The sequence below is a fragment of the Mugil cephalus genome, chromosome 20, assembly GCF_022458985.1.
Source record: "Mugil cephalus isolate CIBA_MC_2020 chromosome 20, CIBA_Mcephalus_1.1, whole genome shotgun sequence".
Taxonomy (NCBI): domain Eukaryota; kingdom Metazoa; phylum Chordata; class Actinopteri; order Mugiliformes; family Mugilidae; genus Mugil; species Mugil cephalus.
The window spans coordinates 3,114,810-3,135,904 of record NC_061789.1 but is presented as its reverse complement, the minus strand read 5'-3'; the positions used below and the strand labels follow the sequence as shown (position 1 = coordinate 3,135,904).

At 43.3% G+C, this 21,095-nt stretch overlaps 1 protein-coding gene across 1 annotated transcript; it reads left to right on the top strand.

The window, feature by feature from the left end:
- Nucleotides 1-606: 606 nt before the first annotated feature.
- LOC124997327 (myosin-16-like) lies at nucleotides 607-20,401 on the top strand. The gene is made up of 45 exons (XM_047570945.1): nucleotides 607-861; nucleotides 933-1,193; nucleotides 1,277-1,420; nucleotides 2,390-2,546; nucleotides 2,928-2,955; nucleotides 3,983-4,079; nucleotides 5,440-5,532; nucleotides 5,656-5,719; nucleotides 5,844-5,942; nucleotides 6,782-6,885; nucleotides 6,975-7,113; nucleotides 7,231-7,332; nucleotides 7,413-7,579; nucleotides 8,251-8,421; nucleotides 8,504-8,680; nucleotides 8,936-9,121; nucleotides 9,209-9,296; nucleotides 9,957-10,074; nucleotides 10,158-10,278; nucleotides 10,557-10,693; nucleotides 10,769-10,850; nucleotides 10,928-11,101; nucleotides 11,952-12,032; nucleotides 12,123-12,269; nucleotides 12,370-12,474; nucleotides 12,552-12,638; nucleotides 12,716-12,861; nucleotides 12,940-13,030; nucleotides 13,678-13,734; nucleotides 14,247-14,333; nucleotides 14,433-14,678; nucleotides 15,006-15,123; nucleotides 15,526-15,653; nucleotides 15,746-15,942; nucleotides 16,023-16,155; nucleotides 16,242-16,458; nucleotides 16,533-16,669; nucleotides 16,769-16,872; nucleotides 16,966-17,158; nucleotides 17,242-17,445; nucleotides 17,534-17,659; nucleotides 18,134-18,304; nucleotides 18,400-18,600; nucleotides 19,685-19,918; nucleotides 19,996-20,401. Exons 2-44 carry the CDS (start codon nucleotides 984-986, stop codon nucleotides 19,880-19,882), a joined length of 5,832 nt encoding a protein of 1,943 aa, XP_047426901.1. The 5' UTR covers nucleotides 607-861; nucleotides 933-983; the 3' UTR covers nucleotides 19,883-19,918; nucleotides 19,996-20,401.
- Nucleotides 20,402-21,095: the final 694 nt, after the last annotated feature.

Sequence of the window (21,095 nt, the reverse complement as noted above, 5' to 3'; positions counted from 1 at the left end):
ACCCGACATATGTCCAACCATAGACTCAGTAATATCGCCTACATGGACGCACACTTCATCAAAACAACATCATTATCGGTACAGAGGAGCTAAGAAATTCTATTAGGCAGCCAAATATGTGATAAAAATAAAAAGAATAAGGTCTAGACAGTCGAGTAAATACACATAAGTTTTCTTAGGAAGTCAAAGAAGTGGGAAAATAAGCCATTAACTCTAATGAGCCTGGTTTGTTGTGTCTTTATCTGTGCAATTAGTGTCATTCCCTATAAATTAGTGGCCCGCTCCTTTGGGAAATAAGACTAACAGCTGCTTTAGTTCCAAGGAAAACCGAAGCAGACCATATATTCTTTGGAAGTCCAACAAAACTTCATTCTGGTCGACAAACGTGATGCTTCTACTCTAAAAGAAGGACAATAAATCACAGAAACTGTTGATTTATCCGCAAAAATCCTTTAAAAGCTCATTATATCTGAATATTTCTTTCTTTCTTTAGAAGATTCTCTAAGCAGTTTCATTTTAAGACGACTTACTCATCCTAACCGGTGAGGGAGTTTCAAAGAGCAGAGGCGTGGAGGGGAGGGGAGGATGGAGTAGATGGACAGAACCGATGGGGTGAGGAGAGCAGATGGGCTCATCCTGATTGATGGCCTACCAGGGAAACCCTAAATGGGCCGAGGCAGAACGAAGAATTCCCAAATCCCGCAGCCGCCGCCTCCACCAGACAGATCAGCCGGAGTCTCAGCTAGACCTAAGGCTGATTTTAGAGTTGTGACCATATGAGGAAGGAGAAAGACCTGATATATAACAGCACTGCCTCATCACATGCACCCATAGTCCTGCCTGAACCTGCCTCCTGCATTGGTGAGTATCTGAGTTAGGGTTACGGTTAGGGACCTTGTGGACTCTTTTAATTATTTTGCTTTCTCCTTCAGCAACAGTGAACGAGTTGGTCCATTGGTTGGTGGTCTTTGGTAGTAGCAACCATGCCAGGTGCGTACAAAGGGGAGTGCGGGGACGATGTGGATCCCATGCCGTTCCTGGTTCCCACAGAGAAGGAGCGCTTGGACGCCATCAATAAACCATACGACATCAAGCGCTCCTGCTGGGTCAAAGACGACAAGGAGGCTTTTATCGCTGGGGAGATTGAGTCCGAAAGCGGCGACCAAGTCGTCGTGAAGACAACCAAGAACACGGTAAGACTCTCAGACTATTTCTGACACGAATAACGTTCGTCGTGAGATTAATCCGACCTCCATCCTCCTCCTCCTCCGATCAGACGGTGACGGTGAAGAAGGACGACGTCCAGCAGATGAACCCTCCTAAGTTCTACCAAGCCAGCGACATGGCCAACCTCACCTTCCTCAACGAGGCCAGCGTCTTGGAAAACCTGCGCAGCCGCTACGTCAGCATGAGGATATATGTAAGCCACGAAAGAACCCAAGATCAGAGTTTTCTGGCCCAGAGCACCTTGACTTTAGGACGTCTAGAACAAAAACCTATGGGGTTTTCACTGTGTGGGGCATGTCTTATCAAATCTTATCAGTTTAAGAGTCTGGATTTCATAACTGAACGTCATTCAACTGATCCAGAGGAAAAAATAAACTCAACATGCAAATGGAACCAACCAAAGCCACTTTATAGCAAATAACACATCAAACTCCATGGTGAGGAGGTACTAATGAATTTAATATGAGACATTTAGGATACTTTAATTTTCACCATCTACTAAAACTCATTCTGAGAAAGGTAGGTCACCTGTTACCAAAGAAATAGTACAATAAAATGATAATAAATTAACTAAATTAAATCAACTTTTTCATATTTAAATAGATTTTCAATCTAAAATTGCTGCCGTCATAATTAAGACTGAATCTTGGCTAAAAGAAAATTCATTTTCAGTACATTAACCAGTCTAGGACGTTGTAATGAATAATGCTAACGGTTGCATTATGGGAAATGTATTTAAGCACTCTTACTAGTCAATAAATTGAAACGCGAAACCTTTGAGACTTTTGAATGAGATAGAAGTAAAATTTTACAAAAAAATGTACAGTACAATTTACATGAAATATACAGTAAACAAAACATTTAGCCAAAGTGTCTCAGTGTAAAGTTAGCAAAAATAATGGCCTTAGTCATATTATAATTCAATATTTGCTTCAGTTATGTGTGTTTTTTGAAAAACCTGAAAATAAAAGACATGGCCCACTATTTTCAGAGCTGTTTCTTACTTCTAACTATGGAAATTAAATACTAAATGTTTAAAACACATTCTCAGAAAGAGAGACAATCTATCATCAAATAAGAATCAAAACTACAGTGGAAAATAGATAAAATAGAGAAGAAATTGTGTAGAAGTTAGAATCACATGCTTCTTTTTTGCTTCCAGACCTACTCGGGCCTCTTCTGTGTGACCATCAACCCGTACAAGTGGCTTCCTATCTACGGGCCCAAGGTGGCCCAGATGTACAAGGGGAAGAAACGCAACGAAGTCCCTCCTCACCTCTTCTCCATCTCTGACAACGCCTACCACGACATGCTGATGGGTGAGATGAGATAATAAAAGAATCCAGGGGAGAATTAAAGCTTCATTAAATCAGTTACAGGCCGTGGAGGGGAAGGGGAGGGAGGATGGAGGGGAGGGGAGTTGTTCGATGGTTGTCAGACAGTTATATGAGGGAGGAGGGCAGTTGCTGGAGGTCTGTAATCAACATGCCGCGAGATGATTTGTTTGGGGAGTAGAAAAATACTTTGAAGCCATTATGTGGCGTCGGGGGAGAAGAAGCTGGCAGCTGCCGGTGTGCTGACGGAGGACGTCGACATCACACGCAACTCAGCAGCAATTACCATCTGATCTCACGCTGTGTCTTCTTCTTCTTCTTCTTCTTCTTCTTCTTCTTCTTCTTCTTCTTCTTCTTCTTCCTCAGAGCACGAGAACCAGTCTATGCTGATCACGTAAGAGCAAATCATGTATTCCCCATAAAATGGATTTCTCACAATCAGTATGTTTACATGCACGTGAAAAAAAAAGAATTATTGCCTTAATCCGACTTTAACTGGACAACTTCAATTCACGTAAACAAGTTACTCCGACTAAAATCTGCACTTTAACTGGACAATGTGCGTGCGCATGCTCCACAACTGCTGCGTTGGCGTATGACCATTGACTACATATAAACTACAGACAAACCCATTGTGACGTCACCCACTGGATTCTGAACTTCGAAAAAGAAGCCCAAAGTAGGCGGAGCCCGCAGTCACCATGTTGGATGAGCTTTATTCCGCCCACACTCAGATATTCCAAATATGGATGCTACCTGTTAGCTCTGGCTACCATCTGTCAATCAGAGTGGAAACGCCCTTAATTATGCAGAATTTTAAACATTAATAAAAAATAAATAAATAATGAAATCCCCTCCCACGTACAGTTGTCAGGAATATTGTAATAAACAAAAATAATTTTTTGTACCACGCTGTAAAGTTGGGCTTTTGAACATGGTTCCATTTTGAAGCCTCTAGTGGCCACTCGATGAACTGCAGTTTTTTTTGCACTTTCACATGGGATTCATCGCTCAGACCTGAAGGGTGACGCTTGCGAATGACCTCAGGAACAAAAACATACAAGAAAGCTGGTCACAGAAGAAGAAGATAAACAGAGCCGGTAGAAGAACCGCCTGAGGGATAGCGCCATCTATCTGCACCTGAAGTAGCACACTATTATCCATCTGGTTGTTGTTTAAAATGTTGGTTTGCTGCATGAAGGTGAACGTCAACCAGAAAGGCCGCTGTATTAACCCACTAAAAAGACGCATATCGCCACCTGGTGTGGAGGAGGAGGACATGTTCCCGTCAGTTATTGGATGTAAACTGGGACAAGGGCCACATTCAGAAAGTCAAACTTTGAGCATAGCTCCATTAATCTGTGTTTGTAAATGTACTGACTGATTAACTCATTTGTTTCTGGTGCTTCTTCGTCATCAAGTGGAGAATCCGGTGCTGGCAAGACTGAGAACACTAAGAAGGTTATCCAGTACTTCGCCAACGTTGGAGCTTCTGGGAGCAAAGCCTCAGACTCCAAGGTTAGTTTGTGTTCTTGTGAATGGATTAACAAGTGTTGTCCTGTTCAGACGCTTATCTGAGGTGGTCTGGGACACATTTGACCTCATTCCTACGTTACTATGAACACACAGTGAGTCCTGGGTCCCAATAAAGACTACCTATATAGCAGAAGAGGAGTTTAACTCATTCATTCAACCACTAGTAGAAATGATAGGATATAGACCTGATATAAACAAATGTGGGACTAAAGGTATTTGAATCTGTAAAATGTTTTGAGCCTTTTAAAAGATTCTGGCCTTGTAGCTGATAACTAAAGAGCAACATTTATCTCCTTCTTGAACATTTATCTTCAATAATGGTTGGTGTCTTTACTCTATCTGTGCTTCATACGTCACACTGAGGTGACATTACTCGCCTCAGTGAGTCCATTAGCATGGACGTTTTCAGGGTTCAGTTATAAGATGAATTTTGTGCAGGTTTCTTAAATAACTTACATCCGGTTGGAGATCAATAAATAAATAAATTATTTTATTTTATTTTTTATTTATTTATTTAAGCACATCAATGAACACTCCTTTTGGAAAAAATAAAGAAAATGTAGATGCATTGGTAGTCCCCCTACCAGATATTAGTCAGCATACTTCCTAAAAATATTCATTATTACACAGGGTGAAATGTTACAATCCATTATGCTATGCTCTGAGGCAAAACTCCTTTAGAAGCACAGTCCAACCGGAGAGCAGTCAGCTACTAACTAGCCTAGCCAGCAGCAGTAGGTAATAGAGATGATGGGACATGCGAATACACTTCAACCAAACATCTCTCTCTTCTGCGAATATCAGAAATAAGATCCAACCAGACACCAGCTACATAGCCTAGTCCACAGCAGGAGGTAATGAGAGGTGGTGAGGCATGCGACTACACTTCAAACAACACCGTTCGTTCCCTTCTGCTAGGATCAGAAATAAAATACTATCAGACTCCAGCTAATTAGCCAGGCCACGGAAGTAAAATACTAGAAAACACCAGCTAATTAGCCTAGCCAGCAGCAGTAGGTAATAAAAAATGCTGAACACATAAAACATGCAATTACAATATAAAATGCATTAAAACTAGAGGTGGGAAGAATGAAAGAGACGTTACACCTTGTTCCAAAATATATATCATCTCCCCAAGTCATGACACACTACACCACTTACAGTGGCTGATGTTTATTTTTACATCCAGACAAACTGAGATCAGATCTTAAACACTGGCTGCACTTTAACATCAGGTGTGAACACAGCTACTTAAAGCTGGCCACATGTTATCAGATGGCCTGGAACTAATGTGAGGTCTAAAGGGAGCCTCATCTTAAATAAAGTCTTGTTGTTGTTTCAGGGCTCGCTGGAGGACCAGATCATTCAGGCTAACCCGGTGCTGGAGGCATTTGGGAATGCAAAAACCATCAGGAACAACAACTCCTCGCGCTTTGTAGGAACTCAAACATTTTCTTCAATCAACACCTCCTGGAATAATTAAATTAAACAGCTATTTTTTTTAAAAAAAAAAAGACAGAAAGAAATACCTTAAAATGTCATTGTCTGTCTTTTTTAGGGAAAGTTTATTCGCATCCACTTTGGACCGACAGCTAAGCTGGCTGGTGCTGACATTGAAACCTGTGAGTGGATTTATTCTTTTATTACTTCAACAGTATCAGTGGACCTTAGTAACGTAAGTGTGAGGTGATAATAATTAAGATAAATGGATCTCTATAAAATGTCTGGGTGTGTCTGTCATTTTAGATCTGCTGGAGAAATCAAGAGTGATTTCCCAGCAGGCTGCTGAGAGAGGATATCACATATTCTACCAGCTACTGTCTGGAAGGAAGCCAGAACTCATGGGTGAGACCAATGGAGATCGGTGCTAACATTTAACATTCATATGAACATCACACAGCATCATATGTTGTGTCGGTAGAGACGTTACAAAGCGAGAAAACAGAAAGTTTTAACTAAAAAAAAAAAAAAAATGGACAAACAACTGAAACATGGTGAAAGAAAATAATAAAAATAATGGATGAATGAATCCTAAATGTAAATTAATTAATTAATAGAAAATGATTAGAACTTTTAAAATTAAGATGTAATAGTTCAGACTTAACAAAACTAATTGTAAAGCCATTTTTGTACAGAAGAGGATTAAGGAAACTATAAAATAAATAAATAAAATAATTATAGTTAGTTAGTAGTAGTAGTTGCAAAAAAATTTTTTTTTTTTTAGAATCTCAGAATTCTGAATTTTTTTCTCAGAATTCTGACTTTTGTTTTTCTCAGAATTCTTACTTTTTTTCCCCAGACAGAATTCTGAGAAAGCAGATCAAAATCTGATAAACTTTCTCAGAATTCTGACTTTTTTCTCAGAATTCAGAATTTTTCTTCTTCTTTTTTCCCAATCAGAATTCTGAGAAAAAAAGTCTTCTCAGAATTCTTCTCTGAAGTTAACCTCAGAATTCTGACTTTTTAACTCAGTCAGAATTTTGTGATTAAATTCAGAATTCTGAGATTAAACTCAGTATTCTGAGAAAATAGATCAAAATTCTGATTTACTTTCTCAGAATTCTGACTTTTTTCTAAGAATTCTGACTTTTTCCTGAGTTCTGAGAAAAAAAAAATTCAGAATGCATTTCAGTTAATGGGTACTTTAATATTAACAAAATTCATATTAATACTGTGTTTCCCAGAGGCGCTACTGCTGAGCCCAGACCCCAAACAATATGTGTGGGTGTGTCAGGGAGTCACCAACGTGGAAAACATGGACGACGGGGAGGAGCTGCAGCTCACTGATGTGAGTCTGATTTTAAATGGATTTAGATCTTTGTGGAGGCTGAAATAAAACTTAAAGACGCCTCTTTTTTTGTGTGTGTTTCTGCACAGGAGGCCTTTGACGTCCTGGGCTTCACTCCTGAGGAGAAGATGAGCGTTTACAAGCTGACCGGAGGCATAATGCACTTCGGAAACATGAAATTCAAACAGAAGCCCAGAGAGGAGCAGGCTGATGTGGACACCACTGAGGGTACAAAGAGTCCACCTTGCTCCCTATCATTTTGACATTTTTTTAATTGGTTTTTACTTTAATTGGCCAAGATTTAGCATGTATTAAAATAACATAAGTGATTTCTTGTTCCTGAAGTTGCTGATAAAGTCGCCCACCTCATGGCCATCAACTCTGGGGAGCTGCAGAAGGGCATAACACGGCCTCGCGTCAAGGTTGGCAACGAGTTTGTGACCAAAGGTAATTATGACTCAATAACTTAACGAGCCTATTTTGTGTGTTTAAAATCAGCAGTTGAGTGTTTGTCCTCAACGTTTCAGGTCAGAACCAGGACCAGTGCGTGTTCTCCATCGGCGCTCTGGCAAAAGCCATCTACGACCGCATGTTCAAGTGGATGGTGACCCGCATCAACAAGACTCTGGACACCAAGATGCAGCGGCAGTACTTCATAGGAGTGCTGGACATTGCAGGGTTCGAGATATTTGAGGTGAGATTTGGATAGATTCTTGATTTTTAGCCGGGCGTGTTACCAGACTCAGTTCTTTGGTGCTTCTTTTAAGCATAGTTTTTTTGCGAAGTTGCACACTCTTGTATGACTCCACACATGCACATTAAGTTGTGTGTTTCGTTCACTTTGGCGCCACCTATGGCGATATATGGGTACTGCAGATGTGTTTTTCAACCCCAGAGTTTACAGCGGTCAGCTGAATGTTTTCTTTGCAGAAAAAGACTACCAAGCAATAATTAAAGTATCAAATTAAGTTAAACAAGCTGCAGTTCTTCAAATAGCCACCAGAGGTCAGCCCAGTAGGAGCATAATCAGTCACCAACGGAGAGCATCCAGACAAACCTTCAAAACATTTGTGAGCTGAGGAAGTTAGTCTGGCTTGCAGGTTACCAACATTCATGAGAACTCAGGTATCAAACATATGGCCCAGGGGCCAAAAGCGGCCAGCCGGAGTTTGACACCACTGTTATAGAAGCCAAGCTAGATAAGATGTAGTACAAGAAAAATTCTGTTTATTTTCCATGAATTTGCATCAAACTTTACCTTAATTCCACCTAAAGCTCATTCAAATGATCCGATTGATCCAGTAGATCTTTCCCAGCCTTGTCTTCTCCTCTCACATAATCCATGTGTTTACTTTTTGTCTCCAGTACAACAGCTTCGAACAGCTGTGCATCAACTTCACTAATGAGAAGCTGCAGCAGTTCTTCAACCACCACATGTTCGTGCTGGAGCAGGAGGAGTACAAGAAGGAGGGAATCGACTGGGTTTTCATAGACTTCGGCCTCGACCTGCAGGCCTGCATCGACCTGCTGGAGAGGGTAACGTGTACACTCTCGTGAACACTGTGCACATTCACTGCAGTTTCTTTCCACCACCTTGACGTCTCTTTTCTCTCTCCAGCCGATGGGGGTATTCTCCATCCTGGAGGAGCAGTGCGTTTTCCCAAAGGCGACGGACGTAACCTTCAAATCCGCTCTGTACGACAACCACCTGGGCAAGTCCTCCAACTTCCTCAAGCCAAAAGGGGGGAAGAAAGGACCTGAGGCTCACTTTGAGCTGGTGCACTATGCCGGCACTGTGAGTACTTCACTACTGTACAAGCATTTGAAATCTGAATGTGTAGTAGACTTAGACGGACTTTATCACGGAGCCCCAGGAGTCTAGAGGAAGAGGGTTGCACAAGAGACGATCTTGAAATTGAGAATGAATTGTGGAAAATCAGGGGAGGAGATACAGTATCAGCCCTCTATTCAAGACAGGAAACCGAACGTGACCTTCCTCTGACCCTTCACCAAAGCTTCAATAGTACATAAAGTCCTCTACCTCTCACAGGTGGGCTACAACATCGCCGGCTGGCTGGAGAAGAACAAGGACCCTCTAAATGAGACGGTGGTGGGACTCTTCCAGAAGTCGTCCATGCCTCTGCTGGCCTTGCTCTTCAAAGAGGAGGAGGCTGCTGCAGGAACCAAGAAACAGAAGAAAGGCTCTTCCTTTCAAACCGTCTCCAACTTCTACAGGGTAGGGTAGGGTAGGGCAGGGCAGGGTTGTAATAGAAGTAGGACACTCTCTCTTGAACTCACTTGTTTTTTTGTTTTTTTTGTGCAGGAGCAACTCAACAAGCTGATGAGCACCCTGCGAAGCACTGCTCCTCATTTTGTCCGCTGCATTGTTCCCAATGAGTTCAAGAAGTCAGGTCAGTCGGTCTTTGAGGAAGGAGAACGTAGATCAAAACAGTAAAACAGTTTTCTCTAACTACAGGTAGAGGATCTGGTTGTTACCAGACCCTAGGTTTATATAGACTCCTCCCAAGTCCTTTAGAAATGAAGAAACATCCACAGGTTTTTGGTTCCTTTTTTATCATGTATTTAGCACGTATTCAACCTCAGACAGTGAAATATCTGGTACACAACATATTTTTGAAGATTCTCAATCATCTAAACCAGATTATACCCACAAATCAAGCAAAAGGCAACTAGACTTGTAGAGTTTTGTCAGGAACATCACCTGCATTAGAGGATGTTGTTCAGATTAACTCTTCTGTGGTGTCCTGTGGTTCTCTAGCAACTAGAAAGACTCAAGGTGAAACTAAGTGGATAATAAGTGTTGTCTTGGTCCACTTCCCCTGTTCAAAGAAGGAGTATTCTCAGAATAGTGCCAACATCTCCAGAAAATAAAGTTGGAAAAAATGCAACTGGACTTGTTGGGTTTCTTGGGTTAAAGATTTTATCAGGAACATCTTTGGAGTGGAGATCATCACCTGTAATTGGAGGAGCTTGTTTCAGTCCTAATTGTGAAAGTATTGAATTCTGTTCTGGTATTAGTAACTACATTATGTCTCTTCCATGTCGTGAAGGTGTGACGGACAACCATCTCATTCTGCACCAGTTAGCCTGTAACGGAGTGCTGGAGGGAATTCGTATCTGCAGGAAAGGATTCCCCAACAGACTACAGTACCCAGAATTCAAACAGAGGTTTGTCCGATGCCTCCATCCAGGCCAAGGAAGCGAAGCCCAACTCAGTTACTCAATAATTTATTTCTTTCCTCATACCTCAGGTACTACATCCTCAACCCCAACGTCATCCCCAAGGGATTCGTTGACAACAAGAAGGCCTCTGAGCTCCTCCTCAGTTCTGTCGGCCTGGATAACATGGAGTACCGCATTGGCCACAGCAAGGTGCACCAAAACAAAATATACATATTCTCATAATACTTCCAGAAAACTAGAAATAATTGGTTTTCCATTGGAAAAAGTATCAAGTATTGGATATTTGATGCATTATATTTTATAAAAAACCAAAGCTAAACAAAGATGAAACAAGGACAATGTGACTTGTTGGGTTTCTTGAGGACATTTCATCCAGCTGTCTTTGTTTCAGCTTTGTTGTAGAAATGTACTATAAACCCGAACCTCCTCCTCCTCCTTCTATTTCTTCTTCTTCTCCTCCTTGCCAGGTGTTTTTCCGTGCAGGCGTCCTGGCGAAGCTGGAGGACATGCGTGACGAGCGACTGGCAAAGATCATCACCATGCTGCAGGCTCAGCTCAGAGGAAGTCTAATGAGGATCGAGTTTAAGAAAATGGTCGACCGACGGTCAGTGTGTGTGTGTGCGACTGATCAGGTCTGAAGGCTTTTTCATTTACCAAAAGTATTCTTGTGTTTGTGCAGAATTGCTCTGATGGCTATCCAGCGTAACGTGAGGAAGTTCCTTCAGTTACGGTTCTGGGGCTGGTGGAAACTCTACACGAAGGTAAAACTTCCCCTTCTTCTTTCTGATTAATCGTCATCATGACCACATTCATAGTTTCATATTTCATTTGCCTTCAGGTGAAGCCGCTGCTGATGGTGGCGCGTCAGGAGGAGACGTTCAAGGCTAAGGAGGAGGAGCTGAGGGCGGCGGTGGAGAAGGTCAAGGAACTGGAGGGCAAGATCAAAGATCTGGAGGGGAAGATGGTCACTCTGTCTCAGGAGAAGAACGACCTCGCCCTGGCGCTGGCTGCAGTAAGAAGCACGAACATCTTACACAACACGTCCGGCTGAGATGTTGGTTAAATTGAACCTCTTACAACTTTTAACAAAGCAAATCCAGAAAGCTGAGAGGGTAAATGTAACAGATTATTTTAAGGAGAAAATTTAACAGGGGAGTGAAAAGTCTTGTTTCATTATTACGCAGGATAAGATCCCAGACAAAACACATTTAGAAGCCCAGTTCAACTGAAAACCAACCAGCGGGCTAACAGTCAGCTAGCAACCAACAAGACACCAGCTAACTAGCCTAGCCAACGGTAGTAGGCGGTATGGGGCACATATTGGGGTTTCCAAGTCTTCACTGATGTTTCGCTAAGTTAGGCCCACGGCACCTCAAGAAGACTTAACACTGAGTTCCAGCGTCCTGGAGTTTACTGCTAGTAGGGGACGGGGTTTGAAGATACAGGGTTGAACCACGATACACACCCGATATTTCATCGATGTTAAAATCAGTGAAAATCAGGTGTAATCGATTAAATTCTTCGCATTTAACACACAAACTGCCTAAGCTGTGTTCTTGTAATAAAATCTTGAGAAATATTTCTTGTTTTCTTGAGACGAAGAGATAAATTAACCCATTATCTAAAGAAAATCTCTTGAAACCCGGAAAGTTATTATCTACATTCGGACAGTATTTCCAATCTTCTTAAGGATCCTTCTTAGGATTAAAACTGTAAAAGTGTCTTGTTTTTGTAATTTCAAGCTACTTAGACAGTTAAAAGTCTGTGTAGGTGCTTTCAGGAGCTTTGGATCCATGCTTCCTAAATCAGAGCCAGTGCTTCGACTTTCTTTTCCTATATTTCTTGTCTTTGTGCGTCCACAGGAGCAGGACACGCTGGGCGATGCTGAGGAGCGCTGCACCCAGCTGATGCACCAAAAGGTCCACCTGGAGGAGTCGTTGCAGGTAGCGATGCACATGCCGATGCACCCGCTTTGATGCAAATTATCTCTTTAAAATGGTTTGAAGTGAGAGAAACTGTCCGACTCTACTTAGGACTTCCGTGAGCGCCTGGAGGAAGAAGAAGGCAACACCTCCGCTCTCTATGGCCAGAAGAGGCAGCTGGAGGGGGAGCTGACCGACCTGAGGACAGACCTGGAGTCTCTGGAGTCCACGCTGGCCAAGACGGAGAAGGAGAAACAGGTAGAGAGGATTAAGCTCCAGGATTCTGGATTAATAGAGTGATTTGGTAAGACGTTTAAATGCTACAACTGGATTCTTGTCTATTTTTTGGTGCGTTTAGGGTCTTGACTTTAAAGTTCGAACCCTGATGAGTGACTTGAGCCAGAGAGACGACAGCATTGCCAAGCTGCAGAAGGAAAAGAGAGCTCTAGAGGAACTGCAACAGGTAGACGAAGCATTTAATAAAAGTGCCTATTTTCTGTTTTTGGGTTTAACTAAGATACGTGTTCATGATTTAAAAAGAAAACTCTGGAGGATCTCCAAACAGAAGAGGACAAAGTCAACCATCTCACCAAGACCAACAGCAAGCTCAACGCCCAAGTGAACGAGGTGCGTACAGGAAACCCGGTTCGTCTACTCAGCTCTTAGCATTGATTGAGGTATTAAGTTGTTGTGTTGTCGTGAAGCTTGAGGACAACTGGGAGCAGGAGAAGAGGATCAGGGCGGAGGTGGAGAAAGCGAGGAGGAAGGCGGAGGGGGACCTGAAGATGACCATCGAGAACCTGAACGAGATGGAGAATGCCAAGCTGGATCTGGAGGACGTCATCAAGAAGTAAGACAGGAAACGAACACAATTAAAGCAGATTTTAGGTCCAGTAGATACTGATTCCTCAGTCGCGTGTTCGTCCAGGAGAGACTTCGAGATCAACAACATGAACTCGAAGCTGGAGGACGAACAAGCCCTCAGCTCCATGCTCAGCCGCAAGCTCAAAGAGCATCAGGTCTGTGGCCCGAGGTTTCTTCTAATCGCCGACATCTCATTTCACCTCCATGAATCAATGTTTACTAATTGACTCATCTGGCTAGAGGAGCACAGATCCAGATGGCAGCGATGGCTGAAATGGAAAATCTTGAATTTTAAATGGTTTCATATGATTTTTGTGCTCTTATTGTGCAATGAATTCAACCACTGCTCTAATTATACAATAAGCTTAATAGCTTTAATACTCTTCTCACTCAGGCCAGTTTTATTTATATAGTGAGATGCAGTAAGATGATCTGTTACCTTCTCAAGCAGCTCCATGGAGAGCATGACTAATGCTTTCGGACGTTCCTGAATCTGACTAAATATTTGCCTCAGAGCTCAAAAGAAACTAAACAAGTTACATAAGACAAAATGAAGTTACTGCAAGACCTCTGTTAGTTTGCACTGCAGCATCTGCAGTCTGAAAAAACAAAACGGAACAAAAAAAAAACTTAACATCAGAGTCTATGAGAACAGTTAGCCCTCCATGGACCACAGTTAGAACAGTATTTGACAGGGAGCCAAACATTATGGTTGAAAAAAAAAAGTCCAGTCAAATATTTCAACAACTATTATATTTAGGATTAATATCTTTGGTAAGGAGGTTTTGTCTTTTTGTTTCAGGGCCGCATTGAGGAGCTGGAGGAGGAGCTGGAAGCTGAACGAGCCATGAGAGCCAAGGTACACAAACACTTTGAATCGCTAACAACCAGACAGTCTCATAAGACAGCCTGCTTAAATACACAATAAATAATAGGGATGACCTGATCCAAGTGTCTTTGCTCCTCGATCTGATACTTAACTTTTAATATTGAGTCCCAATCCAATCTTAAACATTGTAAAGTTTGACCCCTGTAGATTCATTAAGTCTTTCCTTGACCTTTCTTGCAAAATAAAGCGATATTTCTGAAATTTCAATAAATTCATAAATCAATAAATCCATTAAAAAGGCGAATGAGCTCTCATGAAGTCTTGTCTTTACGCAATAATTACGCCCATAATTCTCTTAAATTCTCAAATTTTATTAAGCCACCTGAATTTGGTTCTTCTTCAAGAGTAAGAATAAGACAAGTTTGTGGTTTTGGTTTATGGCTGACCTAAAATTAATACCTACAAAAAAACAGGATTTGATCTGATCATTTTAAAAATGCTTGAATCTGTGATATCAGAGAGTAAAGTTGGTTTTCTGTTAGGTGGAGAAGCAGAGAGCCGAGTTGTCGCGAGACCTGGATGATCTCAGTGACAGGCTGGAGGAGGCGGGAGGAGCTACCGTCGCTCAGGTGAGTGTAATTGACACCTGTCACTCAAAAATTTGAAGGCACGGCGCCGGTTTCTACCACAACATCGGCCTTATCTCACCTGTGGATGACCCCCTTCAGATTGAGCAGAACAGGAAGCGGGAATCCGACCTCCTGAAGCTGAGGCGGGAGCTGGAGGAGGCGGCGCTCCAATCCGAGGCTACGGCGGCGGGTCTGAGGAAGAAGCACTCGGATGCGATGGCCGAGCTGGGAGAGCAGCTGGAGAATCTGACCAGGCTCAGGGTCAAACTGGAGAAGGACAAACAGAGCATGAAGGCTGAGATCGAAGACCTCAACCTCACCATTGAAGTCACTCAGAAAGCCAAGGTACAACTTAGAGATCTTGTCTGTGTAGATTCTCATGCAGGTCAAAGTATATCCAAGTAGCTTCTGACCAGATAAAACTGGTTTAAAGGTAGAATGAGGAAAGACATCTATGTCTGTCTGGACATTAATGGGTTCTTCTCCAATCACAGCTAAGTATCTGACCATTAAAAAACACTAGTCATGAGTTTCTGAAGTGCAACACCCATAGATGTTCCCAATTAAACCCCAACTACTCACTACTCTTTTAAAAGAGAACAAGCTCCTTGGATGAAATATCTTTGGCAGTCTTTTGTCATCATCTTCTCATGCTCATGCTAACGTTTGCAGATGAACTCTGAGGCCCACGCCCATAAACTGGAGGACAACCTGGCAGAAGCTAATGCTCGCCTGGCTGAGATGGAGCGCACTCAGACTGAGCTCAACGCAACCAAAATCCATCTGACTGGTGAGGTCTTCAGCTTCATGGGTCAGGTTTGGTTAGAGAAGTCCGAGGTTGAGCAGGAATCAATTTCATCTATTTTTACATCTGGTCAAAAGCTTGGTCCAAACACGACTGCCACCTTTAGCCATGCTAGCAAATGTAGTTGTTGGGTGCCAGACAGGAGAATAAATAAGATTCGTTAGCTAAGCAACATTACCTGGAGTTGTTGTGTAGACAAAAACCTAGCAAGTCTTTAAACTGCTTTGACGTTAAGCTGTGCAGTAAAGTTCTCCACCATGACAGGATTGGAGGTCTTTCTTTTGGACTAAACCAGCCAGCAGTACCAACTCAACAGCTTAAACTATTACTTACAAATATTTAACTAATGACTAATGGCTGTGGTTTGGTTTTGTCTCTTCTTCATAGCGGAGAACAACGAGCTGAGCCGGGAGTTGGAGGACATTCAGAGTAAGTTCACTCAGGTGACCAGGCTGAAGGCTTCGCTCACCTTGCAGATCGACGAGCTCAAGAGACAAGTGGACGAAGAGAATAAGGTGCGTAGCTCCTTCTTTATGTAAGCCTTCTAAGAAAAATGATAAAACCTCTGATTAATATGCAGCTAAGGCGTCTCCCTTCTTCTCTGTAGGGTCGAAACACAGCAGTGGTGGCCCTGGCCAACGCCCGACATGACCTCTCCCTCCTAAAGGAGCAGCTGGAGGAGGAGTCGGAGGGTCGCGGGGAGCTCCAGCGCCTCGTGTCCAAGCTCAACGCCGACGTCACCTCCTGGAGGACCAAGTATGAGACGGACGCCATCCACCGCACCGAGGAGCTGGAGGAGACCAAGTAAGTCAGATAAGACATTCTCAAAACTGATTTTTAGAAATTGGTCGTGCAGAGTTCAGAAATATTCGTCTCTCCTTCAGGCGCAAACTAACAGTGCGTCTCCAGGAGGCTGAGGAGGCGGCGGAGTCGGCCCAAGCCAGAGCCGCCAGCCTGGAGAAGGTCAAGCAGAGGCTGCAGGGAGAGGTCGAAGACCTCACCATAGACTTAGAGAAGGTTGGTGACACACACATATACATGCAAACAAATAAATGCTTCACGGTTAAGCTGAGACTTTCCTTCTCATGCATTCATTTGTCTAGTCCAATGCGGCGGCAGCAGCGCTTGATAAGAAGCAAAGGGTTTTCGACAAGCTCGCGGCCGAGTGGAGTCAAAAGAATGAGGAGCTGCAGCTGGAACTGGACAACAGCCAGAAGGAGAGTCGCTCCTACATGACGGAGCTCTACAAGCTGAAGACGGCCTACGAAGAGAGTCAGGATCATATCGAGACCGTCCGCAAGGAGAACAAAATTCTCTCAGGTGCCTTCTAGCTCCTCCAGATATTGTGGTGCACTGGAGGGGTGTTGTTAAAAAAGGGTTTTCTCTGCTCTCAGATGAGATCAAGGAGTTGGTTGACCAGCTTGGAGAAGGAGGACGCAGTGTCCACGAGCTTCAGAAGTCCAAGAAGAAACTGGAGGTGGAGCGAGAGGAGCTGCAGATGGCCCTGGAGGAAGCCGAGACTTCACTTGAGGTACACAAAACATTCAGATCAATGTGAAAAGTCAACACAAGAAGGTCATATGAGGGACTTCTGCTTCAGTTGTATATATATATATATGTTTGTCTCAAGGTGGAGGAAGGTAAGCTGGTACGTGTCCAGCTGGAGCTCGCCCAAGTCAAGGCCGACATCGACCGAAGGATCCACGAGAAGGAAGAGGAGTTTGAAGTCACCAGGTGAGAAAAGCTTTGCAACACAATGAACTCCCGTCTCATGAGTGGAATGTCAATGAAGTGTCAACGACAACCTGTGTCTGTGGTGGCATCTAGGAAGAACCACGCCCGTGCAGTGGAGTCGCTGCAGGCCAGCCTGGAGGCGGAGGCCAAAGGTCGCGCCGAGGCTATGAGGATGAAGAAGAAGATGGAGGGAGACTTAAATGAGATGGAGGTTCAGCTGGAGCACGCCAACAGGAACAACGCCGAGCTGGTCAAAACGCTCAAGAAGCTGCAGCAGCAGATCAAAGTAGGAATGTCATGAATGTCCAACTGCTGTGACAAATACTGGAGACTTCAAAAATGACCACTGACCTCCACAACTTCCTCCAGGATCTGCAGGTGCAGATGGACGAGGACGCCCGACTCCACGATGAACTGAGGGAGAAGTACAGTCTGCAGGAGCGCCGTCTTTGCCTCATGCAAGGAGAGATGGAAGAGTTGAGGGGAGGCCTGGAGGCGTCGGAGAGAGCTCGCAAACTAATCGAGCAGGAACTGGTGGAGACAACGGAGAGGTTCAGTGAGATCACGATGCATGTAGGTGTCCGTCTCATACAGAGGAACGGATTAATATAGTACGCATTCGACTTAAACGCTTATTTATTCAAAACTTACCTCCCTCCAGAACCAAAGCTTGACGATCATGAAGAGAAAAATGGAGGCGGACCTGGCCCGACTGTCCAGCGAGAATGAAGAGCTCATCTCAGAGTTTCGTTCTGCTGACGAGAGAGCCAAGAAGGCTGTGATCGATGTGAGTAACATAAAAAAATATTCTTGTACAGGTCAGTTTGCAGTTTTGAAGTGAAGCTTGTCCTCTTGTAAGGCTAATGCAGCTGCAGCCTCGGCTTCTCTCCACTGGATTGCTTCCCTCTTGTCTATTAGGGCCATAAAATCCATTCCCATTACAGTTATTTTGCAAAATAAAAGCAATATTTCAGAAATGTCCATAAAGTTCAATTGCGCTTTGTATGTGTTTCCATTGAATTAACTGGTCACATGACCCCCTGCGTCATCTCCAGTGATGGGAAAATGCCAAAAAAGTGTTTCCGTTGCACTTTTGTGACAAACTTTTATATCAATATGTCTTAAAAACCACCTCATGAGAGCATTAAAAGGTTTTTAGAAATGTAGGTGTTTCCATTACCAATTTTTTACTGCGATATTTAGGTTTTGCGGATTTCTAGGGGGAATGAAGTACAGCAATTGTTTGCATTTCTACCTGCAGGCAACGCGACTGTGCGAGGAGCTTCGACAGGAGCAGGAGCGAAGCTTGCACCTGGAGAAGGTCAAGAAGAACCAGGAACAGAACCTCAGAGACCTCACGGTGAAGCTGGAGGAGGCCGAGCAGCTGGGGCTTAAAGCCGGAAAGCGCGCCATCCAGAAACTGGAAACAAGGGTGAGGAGCTGGATCTATAGAGGGAATAAAACCAGAAAACAGCATTACCTCCAACATCCAATTCACATCCTCTCCATATCCCTCCCATCAACCAGATCAAGGAGCTGGAGAACGAGCTGGACCAGGAGCAGAAGCGCCACACGGAGACAGTGAAGAACCTTCGTAAGGGAGAGCGGCGACTCAAGGAGCTGATCTTCCAGACGGAGGAGGATCACAAGACCAATCAGCGCATGCAGGAGCTGGTGGAGAAACTCCAGACCAAGCTCAAGTCCTACAAACGACAGATAGAAGAAGCTGTGAGTAGAAGCAACAACCTGCTACCATTATACTTTATTAGGTACACCTGTTCAATTGTTTGTTAACACAAATAGCTAATCAGCCAATCACATGGCTGCAATTCAATGCATTTATCCATGTAGAGGTGATCGAGACAACTTGCCGAGGTTCAAACCGAGCATTAGAATGGGGAAGAAGACCATTCAGAAACTGATGATCTACTGGGATTCTCATACACAACCATCTCTAGGGTTTACAGAGAATGGTCCAAAAAAGACAAAATATCCAGTGAGAGGCAGTTGTGTGGACAAATGTGTTGATGTGAGAGGTCAGAGGAGAATGGGCAGACTGGACAAAATCTCTGAGGAATGTTTCCAACACGTTGTTGAAAGTATGCCACGAAAAATTAAGGCAATTCTGAAGGCAAAAGGGGGTCCAACCTTTTACTAGCAAGGTGTACCTAAAAAAGTGGCTGGTGAGTGTGTGTCTAAATATCATAGAGGAGACACTTTAAAAGAGTTTTGAAGTCTGGTAGGTTGACACAAATCTCATGTTTGCTACTGGTTAGCCTAGCTTGGAATGGAGACTAAAAAGTAAAGTTCTCTGTAAATTATTGTATTTGATGCAGGAGAATACACAAACAACAACTTAGACATGTTAAAGGACATACTATAGATATATGTCACGCTTTTATTAAGACAAATACTAGCCTGACTAAATAGAAGAAGATACGATGCTAAGGAGCTAACACAGCTGCAGCCTCGAGTTGTCTCCCCTTGATCAGTCCGGACACTGACCCCTTTCAATCCTTGTTACTACTCTGTCAAATAAAGTACAGTTGCTTGAATGTAGACGTTACAGAAAGCTGGAGCTAATGCAGCTGCAGCCTTGAATTGTCTCTGTATAACGTAAATACTCTGGCTACCATGCTGTTGTGCCACCGGCAGAACAAAGGAGCTGTTCATTTTGAAAGGCGTCTCTATGGTTTGCAGACGTCTCAGTGAACATCAAGAAAAACTTGAGATAATGTTGAAAATTGGCAATGGCAACAGATATAAGAAATGTTTAACCAACCAACCTATAACCAAATTTGTGTCCCCACAGGAGGAGCAGGCCAACACCAGTCTGTCCAAATACAGGAAGACCATCCACGAGCTGGACGACGCCGAGGAGCGAGCAGAGATGGCTGAGATGGCTCTGAACAAGATGAGGACCAGGAATCGAGCTTCAAACACGAAGGGCTTCACCTCGGTGGAGATCGTCCAGGTCACCAAACCTTCCGGTGGCGGAAAGGAAGAATAGTACAGCAGCAAATAAACCAACACACACATCTTGCAGGTATTTAAACACAAACACTGCGTGCACACCTCAACACATACACGGGTTTACTTATTTATGTCTTTGTGATCCCACAGCGACACGCACCCATTCAGCCCTGCAGTGGACGCCTGGACTGAAGACACATGTTCAGAGGAAAGTCTTAAAAAGGAGCTTTAACAAGTCTTAATTATGAAACAAAGTCTTTAACATCACATAAAGTCTTAATCAATCTAGTCTTAGCAATGATCACGAGTCCAATCTAGCCTGCACGCTGACGAATGTTGACTTAAATGTTGAGTATGTGCCTGTAGTTGTGTTGCGTTGTAAAGTCTTTTGTGTTTTATTCGAGTGAGTTCATCTCTTTTAATATCTCAGTGTTAGTGTCTCAGTACTGGGGGGCTGAGTGGGTGAAGCTGTGTCCTCACGTCAACGACAGAGAGCCCACCCGAGTGTGTCGCTGCTAAATGAGCTGCAAAGTCTTAATAAACTGCAAAGAAGCAACTGGCAGAGTCCTACAGCTCATTATTTCAGTTTTATGACCCAAGTCTGGTGAACCTGGTGAACGTAGTGGAGCATCTAGCAACTATAGAAACATTTATTTCCCAGCGGCAGCACTTCACATCCCAGAAAACAGAGGCTATCACCTTATCTACAAATTTCTCTGGTGTGGCTTTCTTGGACAACTGAGGCTCTGGTTGTTGTTCAGAAACTATTAAAAAATGTCTCAAGACACTTCAGAGACTCCAGAGACTGAGACCAAAATGCCAACAAGGGCAAACACGGAGGCAATGGTGGCAAGAAAACACTTCCATTTAACTTGCAGAAACCTTCAGAAGCTCACATGAGCTTGAGCAGCTCTACAGATTAGAACCATGCAACTCTGCAGATTAAAAACAAGCAACTTCACATTAGAAACATGCAACTCCAGAGTTTAGAAATATACAACTTCAGATTAAAGACATTCAACTCCACACATTAGAAATGTGCCACTCCAGATTGGAAACATTCATCTTCAGATTAGAAACACGCAACTCCACTGCTTAGAAACAAGCCACTCCAGAGTACAAACATGCAATGTCAGATTAGAAACATGCAACTCGAGACTAGAAACATTCAACTTCAGATTAGAAACATACATTTCCACAGATTAAAAAACATGTGACTCAACAGTTAAGAAACATGCAACTCCAGATTA